The 26,913-nt window shown below is 29.5% G+C and overlaps 2 protein-coding genes across 6 annotated transcripts; one reads left to right on the top strand and one right to left on the bottom strand.

Moving 5' to 3' along the window:
• Positions 1-11: 11 nt before the first annotated feature.
• LOC139087104 (homeobox protein 2) lies at positions 12-10,687 on the bottom strand. The gene is made up of 5 exons (XM_070635808.1): positions 9,399-10,687; positions 8,976-9,085; positions 6,350-6,482; positions 5,863-6,289; positions 12-5,786 (listed from the first exon to the last, which is right to left on the bottom strand). The coding sequence occupies exons 1-5, from the start codon at positions 9,866-9,868 to the stop codon at positions 3,468-3,470; spliced, it is 3,459 nt and encodes a 1,152-aa protein (XP_070491909.1). The 5' UTR covers positions 9,869-10,687; the 3' UTR covers positions 12-3,467.
• Positions 10,688-11,173: 486 nt separating this feature from the next.
• On the top strand, positions 11,174-23,228 carry LOC139087202 (protein tipE-like). Of its 5 annotated transcripts, XM_070635950.1 has the most exons (8): positions 11,174-11,326; positions 12,480-13,077; positions 13,284-14,427; positions 14,491-14,698; positions 15,310-15,606; positions 15,721-15,771; positions 15,883-16,096; positions 21,829-23,228. In XM_070635950.1, exons 3-8 carry the CDS (start codon positions 14,404-14,406, stop codon positions 21,899-21,901), a joined length of 867 nt encoding a protein of 288 aa, XP_070492051.1. In that variant the 5' UTR covers positions 11,174-11,326; positions 12,480-13,077; positions 13,284-14,403; the 3' UTR covers positions 21,902-23,228. The 5 variants fall into 5 exon arrangements, with proteins under 5 accessions (XP_070492051.1, XP_070492052.1, XP_070492049.1 ...); XM_070635951.1 differs by lacking the exon at positions 12,480-13,077; XM_070635948.1 differs by having other exon boundaries at positions 12,524-14,427.
• The last annotated feature ends 3,685 nt before the right edge of the window (positions 23,229-26,913 follow it).

The following is a 26,913-nucleotide window of genomic DNA, read 5'->3' as shown; positions in this document are numbered from 1 at the left end:
TTCAATTTTCAGTTTTTAACGATCTCAAAATTCTTTTCACATTTTTTTTTTTAAAGATTTAGATATCTCAGTTATACATCTTTAATAATAGTAAAAATAGGAAGAAGGAAGTGAAGAAAATTAACATTTTTAATTCAATATGTATCTTCTTGTAATTTTTAACATTCAATCCAATCACAAATAAACATTAATTTTTTTTTTAATTCTCACGTTACATTTTTTCAATTTATTTTAAATTTTTGAATTAATTCTTCTGGATTTTGACTTGATAAAGTACATTAAAGACATTGAACAAATTAATTGATAGATCGATGATAAGGAAATGGTAATTAATTTTTTTTTCAAGGAATCTTTGAACATTTGCATGATCTAATACAATTTTTATGTTAAATTGAGTTGCAATCTTAAATTTTGAGAATACAGGTGAACTCTCAGGGGCCGTTCACTTAAGTGGTTGCCTCTCAATAATCAGAACTCCAACTAACCAGAATGTTGTAGAGTAAATTTAGAGCTTACTTAAAAAATTGTATGAAATAAAAGAACTTTTGGGAGATTTTGGTAATTTTGTTTTAAAAATCCCTAAGAAATTGGAAAGTTTTGTCCAAAAAAGGGAGGGTATGGGCAATTTTGAATAACAAAAACCCCAATACACGTATCAGGTGTATATAAAAGATTTTTAGAACTAAAAGTCTTGAATTAATCATGGCAAAACTAGATTAGGATTGAAAACTCCAAACTTTTCCAAGACTCTCGACTACGATGATGGCTCCAAGGAAAGGTCTTTTTATGAATTGATGACTTTAGGGATTTAAGATTTACATTAATTCTGAATCCCAACGTTGATTCATTCATTAAAATTTTCGAAACATTAAAGATTAGTTTTTAAAACAAAATTGCCAGTTCATCAACAATTCTGGATTTACAAAAATAGGTTATACCTAGATACAGTCAAGTTGGTGACATATTTTTGTCCACTCTTTAAAGAGTCTTCAAGCAACTCAATGATTTTAGATCCACAAAAGTGAATCAACTTGAAATTTGATATTTGGTCATGCTGATAAAGGTTCCATTTCCAACAACATTTTTGGCAATGTACAATAATATTTAAGAAGAGAATAAAATTTTTAAAGAATTTTCCAGAGTTTTCAAATTTGTTTTTCTTTCCGTAAAAATAAAGATTACAGACTAATGTAACTACATTTCATGCTTTGTTGCAATAAATTTTGTAAAAATTAACAAAAAAAAATATTTATTATTATTTGATCATCATTAAAAAATTCTATTTCCATAATCTACAAATTATAATATTACTATGTAATTTTTGCAGCCACATGAATTAGGCACATTAATTCAACATTTAACACTTTTTTTTGTTTTTGTGTATATCGTATTTTCATTTTTTTGTTATAATTTTCCAAAAAAAATTATATGTATCAAACATTTAATGCATAACGAGAGTTAATACGTGTTTATAAAATATATATATTTTATTCCATAATTTTATTTACTAGGTATTTTGTTTGTATATCATTAATATTTTATTTTTTGTAGAATATATTTCGTTTTTTTCTTCACATTTTGTGTATATCTATAAAATTCAATTAAACACCAGTTTTTCACACTTTTTTTCACTTTTCAATTTTCATTAAATTTCTGAGTACATTTTTTAAAAATTCATGTATAGAATGCATGAATTCTTTATTTATTGGGATAGAGAAAGGCTTTGACTTGAAACATTTTACCTTATTTTTTTGGTCCGAAACGTTTAATTTTTTCAACAAGAATTCTTGCTCATTTTATTTATTGAGCATTCCACGTCCATTACAATAAAGTTTTAATTGACATAAGTAGCATGCTTCTTAGTACATACGAAATTAAATTTCCTTCATAATCATGTACTAGAATTTAAAATCAATTTGATTGAATAAACATTTATCACAGAACAAAGCATGCATTCTTAGGTGAAAGTTTTAAAATTAAAAAACAATAAAAAATTTATGAACTTTTTTGTTTAACAAAATAAAAAGCTTTTTCAAAGCTTATTTGGATAAAAATAAATTTCTTTGATAGATTTGAGACAGAATTTTCGTTGTTTTACTAAATGGTCGTTCATTAATGATGTCCATCAACATTTTAAACGTTTTAGCTGTACAAAATGTATATTCTCACACAGAAATGTTGCCGTTTTTAACGGTCAAACATTTGAATTTTTTGTAAACACTAACACTATGAAAGAAAATTGTGAAAATTTGATTTGCAAAATTTTCTAGTTTCAGTTGAATTTTGTTAGTACAGTGATATTTATCTTGTTTACATTAGTATACGAAATTTCGTATGATCGAACCATCTCTGTATAATAATGTAAATCTAACGTCATGTAAGAGCACACTGAACCCTATGTCTTTGGTACTAAGTACCACGAAGTATTAGAAGTAGGATAGAATGTATTTAATCCTCTTCAATGTTGAATAGCATTAATGAACGACTTATTTCAAAAATATTCACTATTCCGCGATATTGCGAACAAACATAATTCAGAATTAAATCGACACTGTTAAAGTCGACCTGACCTGGTTATATTCCATCTATTTATTTTGAGTCGATTTAATGTTCTGATTTCAGATAATTCAAGAATTTAAAAACTTCTGTAGAGTGCTAAGTCATTGACTGCACGTTTCTTGTACGAAAATATGATAAAAACATATTGTCATAGACATAAAAGATATCCGCAAATATTGCAGTTATAGTCTATATTTATAAATTTTGTACGCGTTCTTATATTTGAACAATAATCTACTCTTATCAATTCTATCTCCTTTTCTTTTATTCCGCGAGTAATTATAATTATCGTATGAATAAAAAGTCGACGACGACGTCATTTAATTAAACAGTTTCTCGAGCCATGCTAATTAAAATTATCATTATTCATTTTCGAAGAATCAAAATTAAGAGATGAAAAGTAATGACACTAATAAATTTTCATCCATTTAATCCATAGAGGAAATATCGATCATAATCCATTCTCATGATGAAACTTTCCAGCTCTAAATCTATACATTTCTTTCACAATTAATACACATCCCAAAACATGCATTCACATAATATGTGTGTATACGATACATTGTCATAAAATGACAGACAATCAATTTAATTTTTCACGATGAAATTTCACTCTTCATGTGCACTGAATTTTCCACTTATACAATGATTGATATCAATCGACGATACATATCGCAACTCGTTTTTTTTTGTTCATTAATTCCTCAATTTTTAAAAAATTTTGTTGCAAAAGAACCAAAAAAAATTTTGTGATAATTAACATCACTTGATTTTTTTAACGACATCATTGATGACACTTATAATCCACACATTGTTGGTAATATTTTGTACACAGTTCCATTGATTATTACCTGAAAATGAAATGAGAAGTGTCTCTTAAACAGCAAATTTTTTGACGACGTAAATGTTCACAAATTGTTTAGCAAATTTGTATCAAGTTCATCAATTCCGGCTGTTCCATCATGAGCTTTTGAAAGCTTATTGATAATATTATTATTGTGATTGATGTTATTATTAAATCCATTTATTAGAAAATCGCGAGTACGCTGTAATTCTGGACTATAACGGAATGGATTTGATGCATTTGAAATTGGCGTGTTTGGAACAGATGCATTCATGCTGCTGCCATTAACATTTGTGTAATTATTGTTTGAATGAAAGGGTAATGGTGTACATGGCACTGATCTTGATATTGAATTGAATCGAGGTCTCATTGTACCCGAAAGTAATGAATCACTTTCGGAATGGTTTGAATTTTGATTCAACAAGTCATTATCTAATAAATCACTAATGACATCATCATTTGTTTCCATTTTAATCGTTGATGATAAGGGTGGCTGCTCATTATTAAATATTTCCAAAATATTTGTGTCATTAAATTCTTGATAATCGGATGGTACAGGCGTTGCTGCCATTGAGCTGCATGCTGATGAATAATTATTATATGTTGCATTATTATTTCCGCCATAAATGTTATTTGTACAATGAGGTGGAACACTTTGTGAACGCGACTCAACTGGATAATTATAATTAGTTGTACTTCCTTGCTGCTGGTGTGGTGCAAGATTTTGATTATTAAATTGAAACTGCTGCTGCTGTTGTTGTTGCGAATGTGGGCTAAAATTAAAATGATTTTGTGGAGCCATTGATGGACTTGGTGGCGCTGAACTTGGTTCCATCTTAAAATGTGTTGGTCGACAAAATGCTGTATTATTAACGCCCAAAAGTGGAATGTTTTTTGATGTGTCAATCGAGACATTTGGAGATCGAACACTTAAGGATTGTTGATTATTTGGCTGCTTACTTAAAACTGGCGTTACCCGTGGACTTATAAAAGGACTTGTCGGTTGATTGCCATTTGCGTTTCCATTTCCATTGCTCTTAAATGCTGGATTTAAGTTGATATTTTTCACACGTGACGATTGCGATGGAATTGGAACAAAACTAAAATTTTTACGTCGTGTATTTGGGGATTGTGGAACTACCAATTTGTCAGACATTACAGTATTAGGTTGAATTGAATTCATTTGAAAATTTCCTAAATGCTGATGATCTCCAATCATTCCGGTTGCTTGAAATAAATCTGTGCCATCATTACTCATACTTTGTTGCTGCTGATGATTGTGATGATGATTATGATGTTGTAAATGAGGGTTTTTCAGCAATAAATTTTTAATGACAGAATCATTACTAGTTGCAGCGTTTGAAGCACTACATGACGTATTGTATTTCTCTTCTAGTATTGTTCTCAATTGCATGATTTTCTCAGCATTTTGTCTATCACATTTATTATTATTTTCATTGAAATTTAATTGATAATTCTCAAGAAGTGGAACAGTCGTTGTCAATGGTCCCAAATCCTCTTCGATGAATTTCTCATCAGTATTTTTATTATGATTCTTATCTTCACCAAAATACTGCAGTAATTCCAAATCTTGTGAATTCTCTTCACTATTATTCAAATAAGTATCAAGTGCATTACGATCCATATTGCAGATGCTAATAAATCTCTCACGAGGCAATATGAAATCTTCTTTTAGAGGCAACTCATTTGAATCTACTGAATTTAATGGCGAATCATTTGCAGCAGCTGATTCTTCTAATTTACGTTTCATCATTTGAATAGTTTCGCGCTTTTGTTTGCGTTTAGATGATGTTGGCTTCAATATCGTTGTATCATTTGGATGGTCTAGATTTTGTTGATTATTTAACGAATTATGAGTATAAGGTGCATGCATCGATCCCGGATGATTATTAGGATTAACAAAAAGATTACTAGTTACTGTAGATGTCACAGGATTTGTCACATTTGCAGCAGCAGACATTTTCATTTGTTGAGCTTGACGAACTTTTTTACACAAAATATTATATTGAGTCTCTTCCGGTTTCTGATCATTTGCTTCAACTATTGGCATTAACTTATTCTTCAATTTATTTTTAATTGTATCATTATCCAAAAATTGAGAGCTTGTACCTTGTTGTAATAATGTATTTGTACTTGTGGTTTGCTCATTTTTGATACGTCTCGATTGTTCTGTATTTGACAAATTCATTGGAACATCTGATGAATTTTCTGAATGATCATCATTGTTTTCAATCGCACTTCCATCGGTTTCTTTTTCTTGTTTAATTTGAATGCTCGTTGTATTATAATATTCCGGAGTGTGTTCAGGTGACGATGTTGTCGATGTTCTTCGTTTTTTACGACGTTTTCGAATAGATTGATTCTGGATGTAAATTGGAAATAAGAGATAAAAGGAAATAAGTATGTCATATTATAATTATAATTTCAAATATTCTCACATTATTTCGTTTCCTATCCTTCATTTCACGCTGCATCAATTTCTTTTGTAGCACTTGCTTTGAGGTAGATGATATTGATGTGATATTCAAATTATTTTGAGAAATATGCTCAGCTAGATCATCTAAAGATTCAAATTGATTGCCGAGCAAATTTTCAGACCAATTCTTAATCACTTTCCATGTTGACTCATTTTCACTTCCACTTCCATTATTATTATTATTTTTCTTTGACGTTGTTTCATTAGTACGAATTTCAGGGAGTTGGGGTGTACTGAGTTTTGTAGCTTTTCGCATTGCAGCATAACAATATCGTGAGTGACCTCTTGTACCTAAACGACGAGGGCGTATATCAGGAAAAACTTGCTTCATCACCTTTCCAAAATCAGCTGTTGAGAGCGGTTTAATGTTGATTTTTCCACAAAATGTCCTGCATAATTTATTATGATTGATAATATTATTAATTAAATGAATAAAAGTTCACACTTACACATAATCCTCATATACTTCTTGTTTCGGAATCGAAACTTTATCATCTTGCTCTAGATGTGAACGAACCCAATTAATAGTATGAGATATCTCGGAACGTGAACCAAGAGGATTTTGCGATTGTTTTAATGGATCTGTAAAAACAAAAGTTGATATTATTTAGAGGTCGACTATCTAAGATTGTTTATCGTTATCTTAAGTATAATCTCAGTTAATATTTGGATTTATAGCTTCAGGGAAATCCCATAAAATCAAGTCTTTACTGATATGCCATATTTATAAATATCTCTTGGACAATTGTATTAGTGTTCTAAAATGTATTATTCAAATGAGTTCATAAATTTGGATCATTTCGTCATCTTACATTATTTAACAAAATAATTAGTCATTTCCTTTAAAGCCCTTTCTCTTTCATTTTATCTTTTGTTTATTGACGAAAACAAGTGTTATTTGCTGTCATGAAAACGTGCAAAACAGCTGAAACATCGTTTTATTTATTCTCACTAAACGACTTCAAAAGCAAATGTTTTTTTCGGGAGTCTCAATTTTCCTTATCTCGTTTTAAGTCATATCTCTATTTATTCAAAAGTTTTCATCAGGTAAATTCTCAAAATGTTAATAAAAACACGATAACGACATTGTTCCATGAGACTCCTATAAGCGATAAAATAAAAAAATTATGAACGTGATGTCTACAGATGTAGTATACATTGTTCTTGTTGTAGTTTTAAATAAATAAATGAACTCATAATATTCTTTTTCGTTCATGATGAAAAAGTTTACATACAAAGTCATCTTTTTCTAATATGATGTATTGAAAACAAAATTAATATTCAGTCAGTCTGATATTGAATGTGAGAATAAGAAAATAAAACGTTAAAGAGAAGATGTGTATCTATTTACAGCATTCAAAGGCAATTTAAACGTATGAATTTAAGAAAAAAATCTTATTCATTCTTATCATTAACATAATAATCACATAAACTGGTTTCAGTATAAATGGACAGCTGATTTATAAACCTTTTCATAGTAAATTTTCACAAATATTCTGTAATATCATTTAAATCTGATTTCTGAAGAATTACACTAGGCAAGGCATAGACACATAACAGAAACTTTTCAACGTTTACAATTCAGAAATAAAGTCTGAAATACAATTCTCAACTTTTGAGGAAAATAAATTTGAAAATTTCACAATAAGCTCCAATTTCAAGTTTCAATTAAGCTTATAACAAGGAACTTGAGAAGATTAGCTATCAGATAGCTTTTAATTGACTTTTTACACGCTTTTAAAATGTAATTTTATGAGATGTTTATTTATCCGATTTTAAAACAAGACTGAACTTTTATATGAAAAAGGGGTTTTCAACTATGTACTACATATATTATTCAAATATCAAATGAACGTTAAAACAGTTGGCTCAATGAATTTTTTTAATTCACACTTTCAACTCTGGATTTATCGCCAAAATACCTATATGGGATGTAAGTCTAATTTCACAATAAAGCTTAGGGGTTTTGGGATTTTTTGACGAATAACCTCAGCAAATTGGAGAATTTTTTTTCCAAAAAAAGAGAGGGAGGAAATACGCCTCTGATTCCTCATTTTAATAATTCAAAGAAAATGTTTTCTGCAGGGTTTTAATTTAAAATTAAAATGATTGCCTAAATTTTTTAAAATCAGTCGATTTTGAGGAAGCTCTAAAGAAGAATTTCATGTTGGAAGACATTTCTAAATTCCTTCCTGAGGTTTAAATTTCATTTACTTCAGCGTAAATAACAATAAACGTGGATTTAGCAAATAATCACATTTTCCGTGATTTGAGACAACACGCGAAATGATTGTCTTAAAAGCTCGACTTATTAAAATGTGTTGGTTTCACTAACTACCACAGAATTAATTTTCTCTTCTTCTTTGTTGCATTTGAACTGTATAAATCAACACAATCAGTCATACTTATGTAAGATTTGTTCTAAAACGCAAACACTTGAGTCTGCTGATATTCATTTTCAAGGTAAATCAAATTAGCTTATTTTCATCAGCCATTGAACCTGGCTGAAGACATGATGAAGGAAAAAAAAAAATCAATCATTTAGTTGTATTTGACAAAATGCATTTTAGCCATATCTTAGCTCGTATCGTGTCTAATGTCTTTTTCTGACAAATGTTGATATGTTATCGCACATGCTATGGCCTTCAAAGTATTGAAGTGTGAAGGAAATAAGAAGAAGAAAATAAGGGATACACATTTCAATAATGTCCATGATATAGAAACTTTTTATGAATGTAAATCCAATTTGTTGCATGTTCGAAAAAAAAGTCCCTTTAATATTTTATCAGATGTAATTCTTTTTCCTTCTGTTTATTTTACCCATTCGTGCCCCTTATCAGCATTGTTTTCATTACTAATAATTTGTTTGCGCTATGATTTTTTTTTTCATTCCTCTCGAAAGTCTATATGACTGTATTTGTGTATGTATATTTAATTAAAAATCGCTATACTGGTACGTAAATAATCATTGATTATAAAACTTCATCTAATGCAAATAGCTAAAACAAGGTAAAAGATCATGGCATAGGAGATTATTGTAGCGCATCTTTCAGGCCACCAGGACACATAACTTACCAACTTCACAATGACCGCCAGGCATTTTAAGATACAAGAGAAGCTTCTCGGCTGGACGTAATGTCGATATTTTTTCCAGAATAAATGCAATTTGCTGCTTTGCCTCATCGCTATAAATATAGTCAATAAATGGGAGAAATATTAAAAAAAAAAATTATTTTTCTCCACTCCAAAAAAAACATTTTAGCAGAATGAAAAATACGTAGAAGAAGGAGAAGAGGAAAAAAATCGGAATTAAATATTTAGATTTTACTTGTGTTCTTTTCTTCTTATTTTTTGTGTGTTTGGCTTTGTAAATAACAAATTAATTAGCATAAAATATTTTTTTAAGATTTCAATAAGCCCATCTACTCTTCTCCTCTATATGCTTTGTATGTAGAACTGCTGTGCAAATTGTTTTTTCAATAATACATTTTTAATTACCTGATTGCTTGTTCCATCAATTTTCTCATTCCTTGTCTTTTATCACTACTAAAATCATCGTCATCTAAACTCATGGATGCATTGAGCAGTAGGTTGTCAAAGGCATTGATTTTATTTAAATTAATTAATTGCGAAAAGATGGAAAATTTTGTACCATTAAGGGAACCTTTATTTGTTGCGTTGACCGGTTCATTATCAATTAAGACATTATTTGTGGAAGCAGAAACTGGTGATTGGTAGTGCTCATTATTTAAGTCAAATGGATGGGATGTTGATGTCGATGATTGTGGTGACAAAATGTTCATATTTGATACCGACGATGGGCCAGAAATTTCAATGTCACCATTTTTCATTTTGCTGCTATTAAATGTCGATGAAGCCGAATCACTGCTATCATTTTTATTGTTAATATTACGATAAAATTGATTTGGTAAATTATTAAAAGCTTGCTTCCACGGTTGAAACGTCATTATATTGTAATGATATACACATTGAAGAATTAGGAAAATTTATGATCAGAATTAAGAACAATAATTAAAGACTTTTAAGGAAGAATAAATTTGAATTTAAATTATAACACTTCATTCACTGTGTAATCTCTCTTCCTACTTTTTTTTTTTTTCAATTTTTTTTTACATTGACTAACATTCACAAAAGATTATGAATTTTTTGAAGGTTGCCCACATATTATAGTTTTTTAATGCTTATTCTAGCTGATTTGATTCCATTTTATCACTAAAACACGCGAAAAAACTCAAGTGCACTTGTGAATGTCTTTACAGGAAGGATATCTTATGACGATTATCACACAACATTTTTTTACTCTTTATATTTCGAGTTAATGATCTCGCCATTTTAAACCAGCTGATTTTTCTCGAGCTTTAAAAGTTACGTCTACATTCATTTTTTTCGGATCGAAAAGGAAATTCACAAAAATTTTCGACAAATTAATTGAATAACTTTTTAACTTTATACAATTGATTTTACAATATTTATAGCGAAATGTTGCGTAATGCTGAATTTAGCCGTATAGCCATTAAATTTAATGAAAAATAGTACTTCTGGTCACAATTTTAAAAATTTCAAATTTAACAATTTTGTACAATTTCGTGACAAAATTCTTTGTTTTAGGGAAAAAAAATTCTGTCCCTAAAATCTTGACTTGATGTCACTTGTTAATAAACTTTTTTTGTTTTTGAATTAACCGTGTCAATGATGTCACATTATTTCCTAATGTTTATTTTATCATTTGATCTTACAAACCTTTAAATTTCATCGATTCGTGCACAGAATAAAATAAAAATTTTAATTTTTCCAAAAATCACTTTTTAATTGTTTAAACTTAACTTTTAATTTTGTTGCATTAAAATAAAATCAACAAAAAGTAAAGCGGCGCTTTAAAATTTGAAAAAATACGTTACACAACTTACATTTTCGAAACAATTTTTTGAGCTTTAAAGCTCCTACTAAAGTTCTTTTCTAATAAGAATTCTGTAAATTTTCCTCAATTTTCGAAATAAGTAATAAGCATACCAAGAGGAATTTGCTGCGAATACTAAAATATCCCGTTAATCAATCACGCATGTTCTCAATGTGGAAAATTTTTGAATGAACTTTCTATTTTTTTACATTCTCGAAATGCATTTCTTTCCCTCAACCATAACCCGAAGAGGATATTATATTATACGATTGCGTGATACGAACAAAGGAGCGGCAAACAAGAGAGGCACACCATCACGTTTCTCTGAAACTCGTTTCAGTCTTTGTGTGAATTTTCTATCGGTAACATCCGAGGCGACATTTTAATGTTGAATTACGGTGAACGCGAGTCGTTTCGCTTTTTTTCTTTCCTTTTTTCCTACTTTTTATTATAATATTTAAATAAAAGAAAAAAAAGCTCAGCATAAAAGAAAATCCAGTTAGAAACGGTATAATAAATTTAATTATTTATATTTCCATTACCTTAATCGTGAAAATCTAAGACATCAAATCAATTGTAAGGATAATAGTCATAAGACAAGTGAAAAGGAGGACGAGGGATGATTTGTCAATTTTTGGAACCAATTTAAAATTTGTGAAAAACTCATTAATTCCTTATTTGACTTTCCTATCCTCAATTCTTATTGAATTAGAGGCAAATAAAATGTATAAGAAGGAAATCGGATTTGAAAAATATTTTTTTTCTCCACCTCTTTACTTCTTTCTCTCTCTCATACTCTATCCATCCAACAAACCATCCATCCATCTATCTAGTCTTCAACATTACATGTGAGCGTGAGTCTCGGGTCACCTCACACTACTGTGTCATACATTCTTCCCTCGTTTCACACGATCCAGTCGTTGTGCAAAAAAAAAAATCTCCATTAATAAAAAAACAGCATTTCATTCAAGGTTTCAAGGAAGTACAGGGAACCTCTACACTTGTGAAAAGATTGTTTTGTTGTTTTTTTCTTATTTTTCTTCTCTCATTTAATGTTATTGTTGTATATTTTTTTGTACTCCAATAAAGACAAAGGGATTTTTGTTGTGTAAGGGTGGAAAAGATGTGATGAGATAGAAAAGTCAAAATAACGACATGAGAAATTGATATGTGCCTTTATGTATCCTTCTTGCTATTTTATTTGGGAAATAAATTGTAAGATAATATGAAACTTAGCAATCTTCTCTTCTATCCGATTCCCTTTTCTAGTTCACAATTCTGTTGTTTTCGTTCCTTTTAATAAATTGTGTCTAGTATGCAGAAAATTCATAGTAAATATTTGGAATTAAAAATTTTGTTCTGTATTCACGCAGGACATTAATATTCAGGAATCCTCGGATATCGTCCTTTTCACTTCCTCCTGTGACAGACAAAGAGCATGTCATGGCACACTACGGTAGCTAAAAGTGGTCTCTTTGCCTGGACAGAGCCCTATGTAATTAATCCTTAGTAATTCTTTTGATTTGATGTTTGAAATCCTGATCCAGAATTTTTGATCATTTATTTCATCTGTACATGCACAATTGAAATACATGATTGATTCTATTGAAAAATTGAATAGTAAGGTAATGAAAAATATAAAAATTCTTATGTAACAAAAGAAAGTTGAGAAAAAAGTGCTATCAATGTCCTTCACCGTGTATAGGAGCAGGCAACAGTAGTAGTGACATGGCAAGCAGCAGTGAGAAAGAAAAATAAAATAAAATAAAATAGAAAAAAAAAAATATCAAAAAGAGAGGAAAAGAAAAAAAAATCGAAGAGAAATACAGACGAAAAAAAGGTGGAATATCCAAAAGAAAGTTTATCATTTGAAGGAAAGCACAAAAAAAAAGAAGAAATAATAATAAGAAGAAGTAAGAAAGCAACATGAGATCTATGTGATTCTTTTTTCCGTCGTCTATATGTGACTTGGCAAATGAAATAAAACGGATAAAAAGAAGACATACAGCGAGGTACATGCCATAATAAAATCCCATTTATGCTCACAAATCTCTTTTAATAAGAGTATAAAAAGGCATCCACAAAGAACAATAAATTGATTGATTACATTAGTGAGAAAGTTAATTAGTGAAGTGATTGATATTCGACCATATTTTTTTCGTCTTTGGATTGCATTTCGCAAGCCAAGCAGGGAATGTGAAGAGATAGAGAGAAGATAAAATCAGATTAATTATCCCCGAAAAAAAAGGGCAAGTGAATGTACAAACAATTACATAATTATACATTTCTATCGTAATCCATTAACCCTCTCTATTTCCATTCCTCAAAACTTTCGCTCTTACTCACTGGCTCTAGTTTTTTTTTTTGTTTAAGCTACAACTTAATGTAAATATTATACCGCTCTCTATGAGTGTATGTATATGAGTGTGCGGTTTAATATTGATTATTATAATATTCAAATGCAGTTTCAACGATACACGACATGACATATGACCCGAAATATGAAAATGTGTGTCTATAAAATTGATGAAAATAAATATTGTGAAGGAGCTTTTCAAGGAAAAAATTAGTGAATGAACGCATATACATATATAGTAACAGAAAAAGAAATAATATAAATTATCTAATATCATTATTATGTGTTTATATAGAAATGGATACAAAATAAAATGCTGTTTGGAATGAACAGACAAAAAAATCAATGATACATAAGTGAGACGTCCTGTGTATGGTTTTACGAAAATAATTCCACTTTTATTGCCAAGATTATTATATACACATCTATTTTATTTGATTTTTTTCTCTTGTTCTCGAGCTACGCTTCTCGTTCCTTTTTCTTCTCAAAACATACAACTTTTGTAAGTCTCTCCCCCCAACCCACAAATGCTATTTCCATTGTTCAACATTTCGGTCGTGCATGCCACAGAAAATCATAAATCTAATTATCGGAAAACGAAAAATGATAAAATTTATGTTGGTGATCCATGTGCATTGTCGAGAAGAGCAACAAGAAGTTCTATAAATTATTGTTCATTTCCAGTTCATAACATCAGCAACAAGAATAATAATAATAATAATAATAATAATAAAAATAATAATAATTATAATATCTTCAATTGTTGTCGTGGTGGTAGTATTAGTGGCCGTGGAAGCAGTCATTCGGGATTGCCACCTTCATCTCATAAACAATAATTCAATTAAACCTTAAAAATTTGTATAATGTGAAAATAATGGAATAGAACATGGAAAATGACAAAACTAAAAATTAAATAGTGTATGTGGTGGCATTGTCCAAAAAAATAATTAAATAGTGTTGCTACATGCATAGAAACAATCATAATACAATTTGTACATCATCATTCATAAAAGACATAACTAAGACAAATAGGAAGAAACATTTGTGCACTAATAAGGATAATAGTTTTGTTTTTGTATTGTGATTCAATTACAAACATATAAATTAAATCGTGTGCAGCAACAACAACAGTAAAGAAAAAAAAAACAATAATTTTTAATTCGGTGCATCGGAATTGATGGGGATGTTGAGGTCGAGAGGATTATTTGAGCAAAAGCACCAGATCAGATATGATGCGAAGTGGGACATCCGAGGTAAATTTTCATTTTTTGTTGCTGTAAAAATTCAGAAATTTAATTTAATTTTGATGAAAACAGGAGCAACTGCTTGAACAACAGCAGCAAGAAATTGAAATACTTAGACTCGCAAAATTACGTGAAATAGAAAAGAGACAAAAGTTTAGTGAAAGAACATTTAAAGGAAAAAATATAAGAGAACATAGCATCTTTTATACTACCTGTGTGCTTGCATTCTTCTCAGTATCTGCTGGCTCGTCAATTCTGTTCTTAGTTCCACTTTATGTTGGTATGTTTAAATAAATAAATTACAGTTTTGCATTTTATGAAAAAGGAGCTTGATGATGATATTTTAAGACATGAGATGATGATGGATAGTGTTGAAAGAAGGATTATATGATGAGGTTTTTCGGAAATCCTCTAAAAGCCTTGATTAATGTGCAAAAGTGTGGAATAAAAACTCTGACACGAAGGAGATACATCTAAATTTAACATGTCATGATATCCTACTCAGTCGATTGAGCATAAATATAGCTATTATGTATCTATTTATATGGTTTAATCACATGTCAACTATTCAGCCCAATTGTCTTGTTTGAATCAAGAGAGCAAGAATAATATTTTAAAATTGACACAATTTTTTACAAATTCAATTTGCTGTTGAGTGATTCAATAAACTTCTGTCAACTTTTTTTGTTCCACACTTCCACCTACTTCATTTTTTACGATTGGATGTTTGACTTGATGTCTGATTGATAATTTATTATATAATCCAAATATTACGTAAAATTAATTTAGGACGGATTATCTCACGTACATTAAATATCATCAACTCTTCCATCAATCAATCCAACGTACCTACATACATACCCGACTTTTAAACCATCATAAAATTTTCAGATCCCGCATTATCAACACTTGCTGGTGATTTTATATCTCGTCCAACTTTATGTGTCACAACAAGACGTGAGGAACTGAGAGGCTTATTAAATTGTACATGGAGCAGTTGTCGTGAAGGATGTACAAGCGATTATTTTAAGTGCACTCATATCTACGTTAATTTTGTCGATATAGATAAAAACGCAAATTTTACTTATCCATATAATGCCACGTATGAGGAGTTAGCTAATTATACTCTTGATATAGAGAAATCCACAATAGAGTCTGTGCTTCAAGTTAATATTAAAGGATGCGGATGTAAGGATAAAAAGAAAAGATTTATGAATATGGGAAGTGGGAATGGGAAAGATTATTCCGAGTTTGCTATTGTACAATCTTTTTTTCCCTTCTTTTTTTATACATCCTTTCCAGATCCACCAAGTGTACGTTGTAATAACTTTACAGATACATTTGGATATGAAGGTAAGTAGTCGAAATTGCTGCAGCAGCAATTTTCATTCATATCTAATTTCTTTCCTGTGTTCCATATTTTATGCAAACTTTCCTTTCCTCCTCTATTTTTTTTGATCCTAGGTGCAATTTACCCTTGCTACTATTCAAGAAAAAATAAAACTGTGGTTATGACGTCATATAATCGAGATTCGCAAGTGAATACTATAATACATTTTTTCATAGTGCCATTTATCATAACGGTAATAAGTAGTGTTGGAATATGCATAATACATTGCAATTGCTCGTGTAAAAAGGAACGTCCAAAATATCGACGACCAAGAGTAGAAAATATAAGGTAAGAGATTATTTTTTTGCCTTCTATACTGTATTTCTCTATGTCCTCAAATTCTTCAATTGTATAATGAATATAATCGATAGTTTACGAAAAACCTACTCTATTTATGTCCTGACATTTCTTTCTTTAACAAAATTCTCCTTGTGCGATTTTTCCTCATTTTTTTTTGTGATGTGATGTGACAAAAATAAATTTCAACTAAACCATTTATTAAGGTACAGTATACGTTATGGAGTTCAAAGTTATCGCCATTCAATTGTTGCTCACAGAGATCTTCCTTCGTCAAAAAAGACATCGGTTATATCACGTGCTGTTACGATATAAAAAGGGGTCAAGCACAATTTGTGTCGATAATTTCATGTTGCTATTGAAAAGCTTCTCAAATCAAAGCATAGCCAAATATGAAATAGATTCAGACTTTTACATTATGTATATGTATGAGAGGAACTAATAGAAATGATATGGAGTATCATGTAGTATAAAAATGTATATTAGTAAAATAAAAGTAGCAATTTTGGTGGAAAATAATAAAGGAATATATGCAAAAATAAATATTAATGAAAATGCTTTTATCCACATTACATAAGAGCATAACAAACAATGATGCAAAATTTTCATACATAACCAATGTCCATGAATTCTAAATTTAAACTCATTTCATTAAAAAATCGATTTATGTTGATCCTTTCCATACAAATTCCTTGAGAATTAGATTTAATTTCGTAATGTTAGCACAAAAAATGCATGAATCCTTTTTTATGAATCACTTCCTCGATTGTTCATATCTAATAAAAATGCCAAGATTTAAGGATTGTCGCAAAAAATTAGTCGATGACCTGATATGACTCAAAATGTTCCGTCTTTAAAATATGAATGGGAAGTCTTTGATGACAGAAAGTCAATGCTCACCCCACCCAGTAGTGCCTAATTTATCCTTTCATAAAAGCATAAGGATGAGAAATATATGAAGCATGTCTTAGAAATTCATTTATGCTAAGAAGCATTTGAATAAAAGAGAAATAAGCATGGAGCATTGCCGACATTCATCCGGAAAAGAGTATAAAAAATTATCCATTGTAAATAATGATGAAAATCAGCCTTTTTCATACGAAAAATCTTCCCTTCCATTTTCAGTCCATAAACCTTCTAATCTTACAGCCTCTGTATATGACATTAAATAGCGAGCAGACCGAAATGAGTCAATAAATCAAAATGCGATATGAATCTTTTTCATCTCCTTCCTTACCGTTGTATAAAAGCATAAGTAATTTTCTTTGGGGTTCTTTTACTTCCTGTAACTGTTTTTACTCATCTCATGCAAATTGCATGTTCTTTTGTAATTATTATTATTACTTGTCGGACTAATAAGAATAAAAGTTCATTTTTATTGTTCTATTGGCCTTTTGTGACTAAGCATATCCATATATTCATTTAAAATAATATAATCGCTGAGAGGTATTCAATTTAATGCCACTTAATGTGCTTTGATTAAGCAATGAAATACATTTTCGTGATTATTTGAATTAAATTTAGTTAAAGTCGCTCATTCGGTCGCAATTAATAGATGAGGGGCTCTTTATAGTAGAACAATACATTTAATATCTCATTTGGGAGGAAGCAAATGTTATAATAAAAGTACCTACCTTTATTATTAGCAGATATATCTGCATTTATTCATAGATTACAATAGGGATAAGCCAGACAGTACAAAATGCCTAATTGAATTTGGAAATCGTTAATGTGAATTTTATTCAAATTTTTTCATTTTCTTTTCTTTTTCTCCTTCTTGTGCTTTATATTTATGCTAAATTTGTAATGTCAGCTCTGGCTGTATTGTATATATCTGCTGATCTGACAGAAAAATATAATTCCGAATAACGAATGGCGAGTGGGACTCGAACCCACGTTCTACGATTTCCGATAACATGCTCCGGTAGCATGCGCCTATCACTGAACTATTAAGGGACAAAGTGTCATATTGCGTCATAGATACTCCTCAACTACATCCAGCTTACTAGGGCTTGCATGTTAGGAATACCGTTGAAAAGCTTTTGCAGGAATCCATTCCATTCTCATTCCTAAAATTCAAAGTCTTGTTCCGCTTTTATTTCCTTATTATAAAATTAGTGCTCTTGAAATCTACATTTTTGGGGAGATTTTCTAAAATCGATCCTTGTCATCTTTAGAATTTGATAAACAATTGTGAAAAAATAGTAAAATGTATTTATTAAAGCATGACTGCTTTATATGTCATTAGTAAAATAAAATATGGTTTTTTGCCATAGCTTAGCTCATACACATACACACACACACAATCATATAATGTAGATTAAATGGAGAGACAAATGAATTGGTGTATGTGAATGTCTATCCATGTGTATATAGAATGTATATAAGGAGCAGCAACATGGCATAAGCTTTACATTATTTATATAATAAATAAAACTTTTTTACAATGTAAATGATAAATGTGTAGCATATAAGTAATTGTCACGCAAATTGTATATTTTCTACTCCATCTATCTTGCAGTATACATTGCTGCCATTCTTGCTGTTATTATTGTTATTATTTTTGACGTTACTGTTTTTTGTGTGTCCTTTAACGACTCACACCTGTCTTTTTTCTATCTCCATCTCTCTCTTCCTTTATATCTTTGAATATTCAGTGTCACACATGCGATTTATCGTGCTAAAGTTCTCTTATTCTGTTACTGTTGCTTTATGTTACTTTTGCCAGCTATCAAGCTGTTATATTATGTGACTTTGAGGCTTATGTCTTTTGTACACTTATACGAATATGTATGATGTTTTTCTTTCTCACTCTCTATCACTCTCTTCATTCCCATTCCTTAGCATACACTGTAATGTACATAATTTTCTGTTCTGTTTGTTTGTATGCAAACAGTCTAAAACGATATGGCATTAATTTGACAATGAAAAGCGTGAAAAGCTCCCAACATATTAACAGATGTTCTAAGCACACCAAACTTACTTCCATTTCATAAATTCTTTACAAGCACATTCATTTACATATGATTTTTAACAGGAGTACACTTAATGCCTTTGTTTCTCCTTTACATTAATGCTAATGCTAATATGCTCGAAAGAAATATTCCAAACAGATGTAAAATGATCACAGGATTCAAGAGCTTCAGCTTAGTTCCATAACTTTTGAGAAATTATTACAATGAAACGGAATCAAACTAAGTGTGAAAAGTCGCAAACAAAAAAGTAATGTGAATAAATAAAGGAATTGTTACGTGCGTAGTACAAGCAACAAAATACGTTGCAACCTTTTATGCCTTTTTGCTTTACATGCCACAGACATTTTTATCGGTGTTGCTTTTCTTTATTTTCCCTTTCATTTTTCTCTCCCTTCCTTCTCCCCCTCCGTCCTGTATAAGTTGAATGCTCTTGTTGAATGAATGAATGAAAATGAAATCATAATAAAAAGGGAAATTTAGAAGGTGTTAGCAAGTTCTCAATTATTGTCCTCCTTAATGTGTCATGTCTTGTCGTTTTGTGTGTTTTACAAACTTTCTTACAACTTAAGAGTTCAAGAAACGGAGACATTATGCAGTTAGACTAAACATCATTTTGATTTAAGGTCCAGTTGTATGTTTTAAGGTCCAAGAGGATAAAAGATTTATTGCTCAATGAGACAAGTTTCCACGTTTATCATGGCTGTCGAATGACGGCGACATGGAATCCAAGTGACAGTTAACATGAAAATTGCCACTTGGACGCCATGTCCAGTCACTTGGTTACCATGAATAATTTGTGCCAATCGGGATAATTTTAGCTCTTTTGGTAGATTTTAGTTCATCCTTATTTCCATGTTCGGACCAAACAGTAAACGTTTACATGATGTTACCTTTCTTAGATCTCCAAATACTCAAAACAATAAAAAGGTCTTTGTCTCTACAAATTATAACAACAGGAACTTCTGTTTCTTTTAACTTGCCTTCTTTTCATACTTAATTATTCCATGAATATTAAAATAATAAAAAAAGCAAAAGAAAAATAAGAGTCTTATGATGATGTTGTTGATATTAATGTCCATGAATATAAGAATTTTGAACTTGTCAGTGACTCTTTTGAGGTATTTAGACATTTGTAATTTATAATTTGATTACGACTCTCTGGAGTGAATACGTTTATAGGATTCCTTGTTTTGTTAAGCTTGTCTACAGTGAATAGTTAAAAGTCCAGTCACACTTCAAATCCTCCAAAAAAGTTTATCTTTTATCATTGAGTACAATTTAAAGTTCCGCAAAGACACTTTAATAATTTCAATAGCAAGCTTAATATAAGCATGCACGAAAAGCTGGAATATGTAGTAACATGGAAAAAGAAACTTTATAATTCACAAATTATAGCTGTTAAAGTGGCTTGTAAAACTTTTTCGTTTCCTTTTTTTTTTTTTGCTTGCTTGCTACTAAAGCCTTCTCATTCTATCGAAGAGCTTTGTCTCCTTTTTATTTTTTATTTCATTTTATTCAACCAGCAAATAAACGAATATAAAAGTGTCGGTATTTCTAGTTATGTTTTTTGAGGTTAATTGGAGTTTTGCTTTACCAAGCAAGTTTTTATAACAATATTACAGGAAATTTCAATGTGGTACTTTGTGATTTATTGTTGCTGAATGTGTTAATAGTTTTTTCTGCTTCATTAAGTATTTCAAGCTTCGTTTTGCTTTTAAGTGACTAAATGTTGATGAAAAGTTCCTTTACTTTAATTTTTTGGAGGTTATTTTACTTAATTAAATCACTTCCCTAGCTATTAAATTGGATTTTCGTATCTCATGTATTCTAATACCAGACTATAACTGTATAAACCAAGATAAAACTCTTGAAATATTTTGTGACTGAAAGCTCTTAACTTTACTCCTAATCTTGTCTTTCCCATCATTATCCTTCCATACACTAATCACCTCTCCATTCATATTCATTCGACCATTCAAAAACGCGATAATTTCTTTTCCATTTTCTCTCCATTCCTCGTATATTCTTTCTATCAATCAACAATTTCAAGTATATTGCCTTCTCAATCACTGTAAGCATGAATGTGTACAAGTATGCCTTTTTACATCGTATGCCTTTTCCTATCAATTGGAATACGCCTCAATGCACTTGAATGCAATTATATATTTATTGTTAAGAAAGGAGTTGAAAGAACCTTCAAGTGATGGAAAAATGAAAAGAAAATTGCTTTAATGATTTCTCACCACCTTCTTTTGAAATCATATGACATGTCTCAAATTTTATTTTTACACTTGGTTGCTTTCTCATATTTCATACATTTTAATTTTTTTTTTTTTTGGAACCGAATATTATTATTAAAAAGGAGCAAAAGAGATAAATTTTCACAAAGTACCAAGACGACAAGATGAGATCACGTTTCGGTTTTTAAAAACAAGATAGAAAAGGACATACAGGCATGAGAAGGAGGAGGAGTGGAAAAAAGATAAAGTGAAGTCACAAGAGCGAGAAATATTATGGATGATGAATGGTTCAAAGAGTATGATAGGACTTTGATGACAGTCTCAGTTCCACATTAAATGATACCCTTCTATAATATTCCATCTCAAGAGTTTAATGAGCATAGCAATAAACAGAGAAATAAGCAAGAAAAATGAATAAATGAGAGGACATGAAAAAAGATACTGCAATTTTTCCCTAAATTACCAAACTAATCATCTCCTTATTTTATATTCTTTTATTTATTCACAGTGATTCATCAATTTCAACGCGAGTTGAGCAGCTAATGACACCAGTGAGTTGTCCCGGTCAATCGGGTATGTGACATAAGGATGACACCCTTGAGAATTTCGGAATGAGACCATCAACGAGCGATCTATGACGTGAGGTAATGCGTGACGAAAATGAAAGTGCTAGTTAATCAATGCCTATGCCTTTGTGCTCTTTTATCATTATTGTATACGCAAAAAAAAACAAAGATATTTTCAACATTGATTATGTTACAGATGAACTATCCATTTATTAAGGTGTGAATGAATATTATTATCATTTTCCTTTATGTCCTGTTGTTTAACCACTTATTCATATGCGCCACAATTAGTCATCCGAAATTCATTCACAAATTTCCAAACGAGCGCACAAAATAAATTATTAAGAAGCATACAGAATGATAAAATCGCAACAAAAATGAAAAAAATCTAGCAAAATTTTTAAAAAATATTGGACTGACTTTTTTCGATGGAAAAAAACCTTTGCATTACAAGAAAAAAGAACTGAAGGTAAAAAAATCGACCGAATGAAAATTCCATGGGTGTCAACTTTATAAATTAATGAAGCAAAAAAAAAAAATAGTAAATAAAAAAATTTTAGAGAGGAATGAATATAAAAAAAATGTGTGAGAAAAGGCACAAAACTAATAAAAGCAGACAAAAAAAAACTAATTAAATAAATTAATAACATTAAGCTTCTCCCACAATATTAAGACGTGTATTAAACATAAAAAAACGGAAAATAATTGATGAACATTAGCTATTAAAATGATACCGAACCGAAATTAGTAATATATAAACAGCAACGAAAGCAAAAAAATGATTCTTTCATCTTGTTTTTATTATAGAATTGAAATTTTTTAGGTTTATACAGCATTAATTATTGTTTTCACCCTAAGAGAAGGTTTCTTTAATAAGAAAAATGCCTTGTAGCCAAAAAAGTTGTTCATAAACCATTTACAATACATAAAGATTATTTCAATTAATGAGTTTATTTAACATTACATTCTCAATTTACGCAAAAAAGATGAAATTTAATTTTAATGTATAAATCGGATCGAGTTTTTTTTTATGTTTGTTGAGCTGAATAAAAAGGAAATAGAGGAAATGAACAAGTGGGAGATGCTTGAACGGAGATTTTTTTTAATGAAAATATAAAAAAGTTTTTTAAGCGAAAAAATGTAAAAGTTTGTTGAGGATCTTTGCTTTTGTTAAGAATGGTATTGAGGGAATGATAGAAAATTAATTAACACTGAGAGGAAAATTTCAAAAACGATAATCGCTAAGAAATCTGAACACGTAAGAGTTTTCCTTATTTTTAGTACAAATTTGAAGTAATCAAAAATTTCTTATTTTAGGAAATTTAAAATGTTACAAAATTGCAAATTTAAGTACTTTCTGGTCATTTTGCAAGTTCAGGAATAAATTAATTCATTATTTATTTATATGCATATTTATAAAAGATCAATGATATGATAAGCAATTATGTGCAGAAAGGCTAAATTTTGAAAAACAAAATATTTTAAAGTTGTAAACAAAGATTTGAAATTTTGGTTTTTAGCTTTTTTGAAAGCTTGTATAGTCAAAAGTAATTGTTAAATTGTAAATCAACAATGCTTACCTACTTATTAACATGTTTAATTAAAGACTCCTCGCGGATTTAATGTAATAACAACGATGTTTATTCTTCAGTGTTTAGAAACAGACTAAATATTTATATGAAGGGGACTAACAACTAAAAACAGAGAAAATCAACTGTTCTTAGTTATGTACTATTTAAATATAAAATAGCCGTTGGTATATTCTCAATTCTACAAATTAAAAGCTGTTTTTGAAATTATTCCCTCAGTGTCAAAATAATTTTCTAATCAAGCATACAAAATTGAAAGCAGAATAATTTGATTCAACTAATTGAAACAGAAGTAAAGTATGGAAGAGATAGAAATACTTATGAATTGTTATGTTGAGTAAAACAAAAATGTTAAAGATTATTGCTTAAAATAATTTTTTTAAATTTATTAAAAGTAAATAAGGAAGATTGTGCATTTAAATTATAAAGAAATTTAAGAAACAAAAAAAAAAAAACAAAAATTACTACGATGTAAAAAATATAATCTGTGATCAAATTTGAACAAAAGCAATTTTTCCAGTTTACGAAAAATGTGAAAAATTATAAAAAATTGTGTGAAATTATTTCTCAAATTAATTATAATTAAAATAAAAATTATGAAAATGAGGAGGTTAATAACAAAATGCACATGCATATTTAATGATCTGAACAACATAATTAAAATTATCGAAAGTTTCAATGCGTGATTAAATAGTAATTACGTAAAAAAAATATTCAAGTTTACTGTCGATTCAGGGATGGCTGATCTGGTTCCGGAATATTTACAGGATAGATTTATCTTTCCATTGCTAAGCTGTAGATTTTTGTGTTGAATAAATACTGATATTATAATTTTAGACACAAAATTGGTTTTTCACTTTCTTTTTCATTTTATTTGCCATAATTTCATCACATAACACAAGATTGTAATACTGTTGTATTTCAGAATCTTAATTACTATATCCAACTTACATCCCTGTAATCGAAAAATAAAATTAAAGGGGTAATTAGAAAGCAAATGGAAATGAACATAAAACAGCTCATATATGGGTGAGGTTGTTGCATTTACATTGACGATGTGACAAAGCCCATTAAATTAATTAATAGATTTTTCTCACACTCACTTAAGCTTCATTTCTCTCTCACTCTCTCTCTTTTTATTTTGTTCGCGACGGAATTAAATGACGCATATGAATTGGTAAATTTTTCAACAAATAGCGAACATTATCGCTTCTTCTTACCCTATGTATGCTCATAATAAATGGCTCGTGTATCGCTTTCAGAACAAAATAGTAATAATTTTCAATAAATTATCCTCTCCACTCATTTTCAGTTTCATTCATAACGTTAAAAAAAACAATTTCCAAAAAATTTCATGCACATTTTTTTTTTAATAAATCACTTTATAATATTTTGTCTCGTACATATGGATATAATTTGAAAGATTATTCTCATTATATTCTGTGCCATTAAATCGAATTAAAAATTTCGTGCATATTATTATGATTTTCATAATCCTTGTTTGGCTCACTCTCAATTTTTATATGAATATTTCACTAGAATAATTTGTTATTTTATGAATTTGAATTTTTAATATCGATGAGAATAAATTTAGGTTCGCAAAAAATTCGATGAGTATTGAAATGATCTGCTTGGATTTTCAATTTGTTCATTACCATACTAAATGGTTTAGATTCTGATTCGACGCGCAATAAATAAATCTAAATCGTTTATATAGACAACAACGAATTTACAATTTTAATTGATCAAACAAATTTAAATTGAATGAAATTATCATGATGGTTAAGGGCATCTCAATGCTCATAAGTGTGCCATAAAATTTGTGCCACAGAAAAAAAAAGTTGAAATGTCAAACTTTCAAATTAAAAACTTAAATTTGAGCAACACAATTGAAGAAGCCTCTTCCATGTAGCTTTTAAAGTTCTACCAAAACTCTTTAGCTGCATATTCAGATTTTTGAGATTCAGAACTGCGCTTGGACGATTTGAAGCTACATTTTTTAATGAGTGGGATCAGAACCACTCCTTGAATGACATGACCAGTACCCTACAAAGGATGGCACTGAGCCGCTTTTGCTGAGTCACGAATTCATGATCGCAGGATCGGTATTGCTATGTAAATCATACCATCGAGCCATTTCGACTCATGTGTAGCATCCATATGGGCCTTCCTTATTTTTTGCGTTCGGCAGAGCCATCAAAATTATTATAGGCTATTCTGAACCAACTCATTACCACTATTCTAATTTATTTATTTATTAGATTCCGTTTAATGATTTTTTATTCAAGCACACTCTCAATTTAACATAGAGCACAGCCACAAATTAATAAATAAACACTACAACTCTAATTTATTAAAATGATAATAATAATTTGATACACATATGCACAATTCAATGTAATTAAATACATAAAAATAGCCGAAAAATGGAAGTGAGATGGAAATGTATAATTTTGTGTTCCAGAACAAATAAACACATCGATTTTCTTTTCTAATTATAGTGGGATCTAAATTAGATCTTTGTGTCATTTCCAATAAAAGAAATAAAGAAAACTCGTTCAATTTCCTGTTTTTCTTATTTACATTAATAATTCTATATATTTTTGATATTTTGAAGCACACAATATAGCTATAGAAAAAAAGTCAGAAACCAATTACAAGGGATACACATTTAACGATCACTAAGATCACTCATTACAATTTATGTGTACAGTTGATTTAATTGTGATAAATTATGTGCAAATGGACATTATGATTTATGCTTATTATTCCAGTCATGATCAGAAAGTTAACAACCCTTGATCAATTATTTAATGAGAATATGAAAATGGAAATTGCCATTAAAAATGAAGGCTTAGCTAAACTGAAAAAAAGGAAACATAAAATTTTAATACTAGACAAAAATGAGAATGTTATGAAAATTGTGCATGACAATATTAATTTAAAGAATAAATAGATTTTATTAAAAAAGAAGAAAAAAAAATCATAGTAAAAGTGGAAAAAGCAGCATAATTTGTTAATGGTTGGATATGATATAAAAATTATGACATTTGTTGATGAATTTCTTTTTCAGTCAGCAAAATTAAATTGCTGCTTTTTTACTCTCTCTGCTTCTTCTCTTTTATGTTCATTTTTCTCAACGCGCACTTGAGAATCCTTTATGTATGCAATTCGATATGAAAGATGATGATTAAGAAGATGAAAGGAATTAATTTTTTTTACTAAAGCTCTCAAAAGAAATAAGATGTAGAACAAAAAAAACAGGCTCATTTCAAACTCAGAAGAAGACATAAAGAAATTTACATGAAAAAGAATGAAAGCACGAGAGGAAATGGCGAAAAGATTTTTTTATACAGTTATAAATTTTTTGTGAATTTAACAAGATTGTTGGGCTTGATCGATTTTTTTATTTATTTTACTTTTTACTCATTTTTAAAC

The sequence above is a fragment of the Chironomus tepperi genome, unplaced genomic scaffold, assembly GCF_022539635.2.
Source record: "Chironomus tepperi strain 1889 unplaced genomic scaffold, CSIRO-AGI_Ctep_v1 contig_100, whole genome shotgun sequence".
NCBI lineage: Eukaryota > Metazoa > Arthropoda > Insecta > Diptera > Chironomidae > Chironomus > Chironomus tepperi.
The sequence above is the reverse complement of the archived record's forward strand: the minus strand, read 5'-3'. Positions and strand labels throughout refer to the sequence as shown.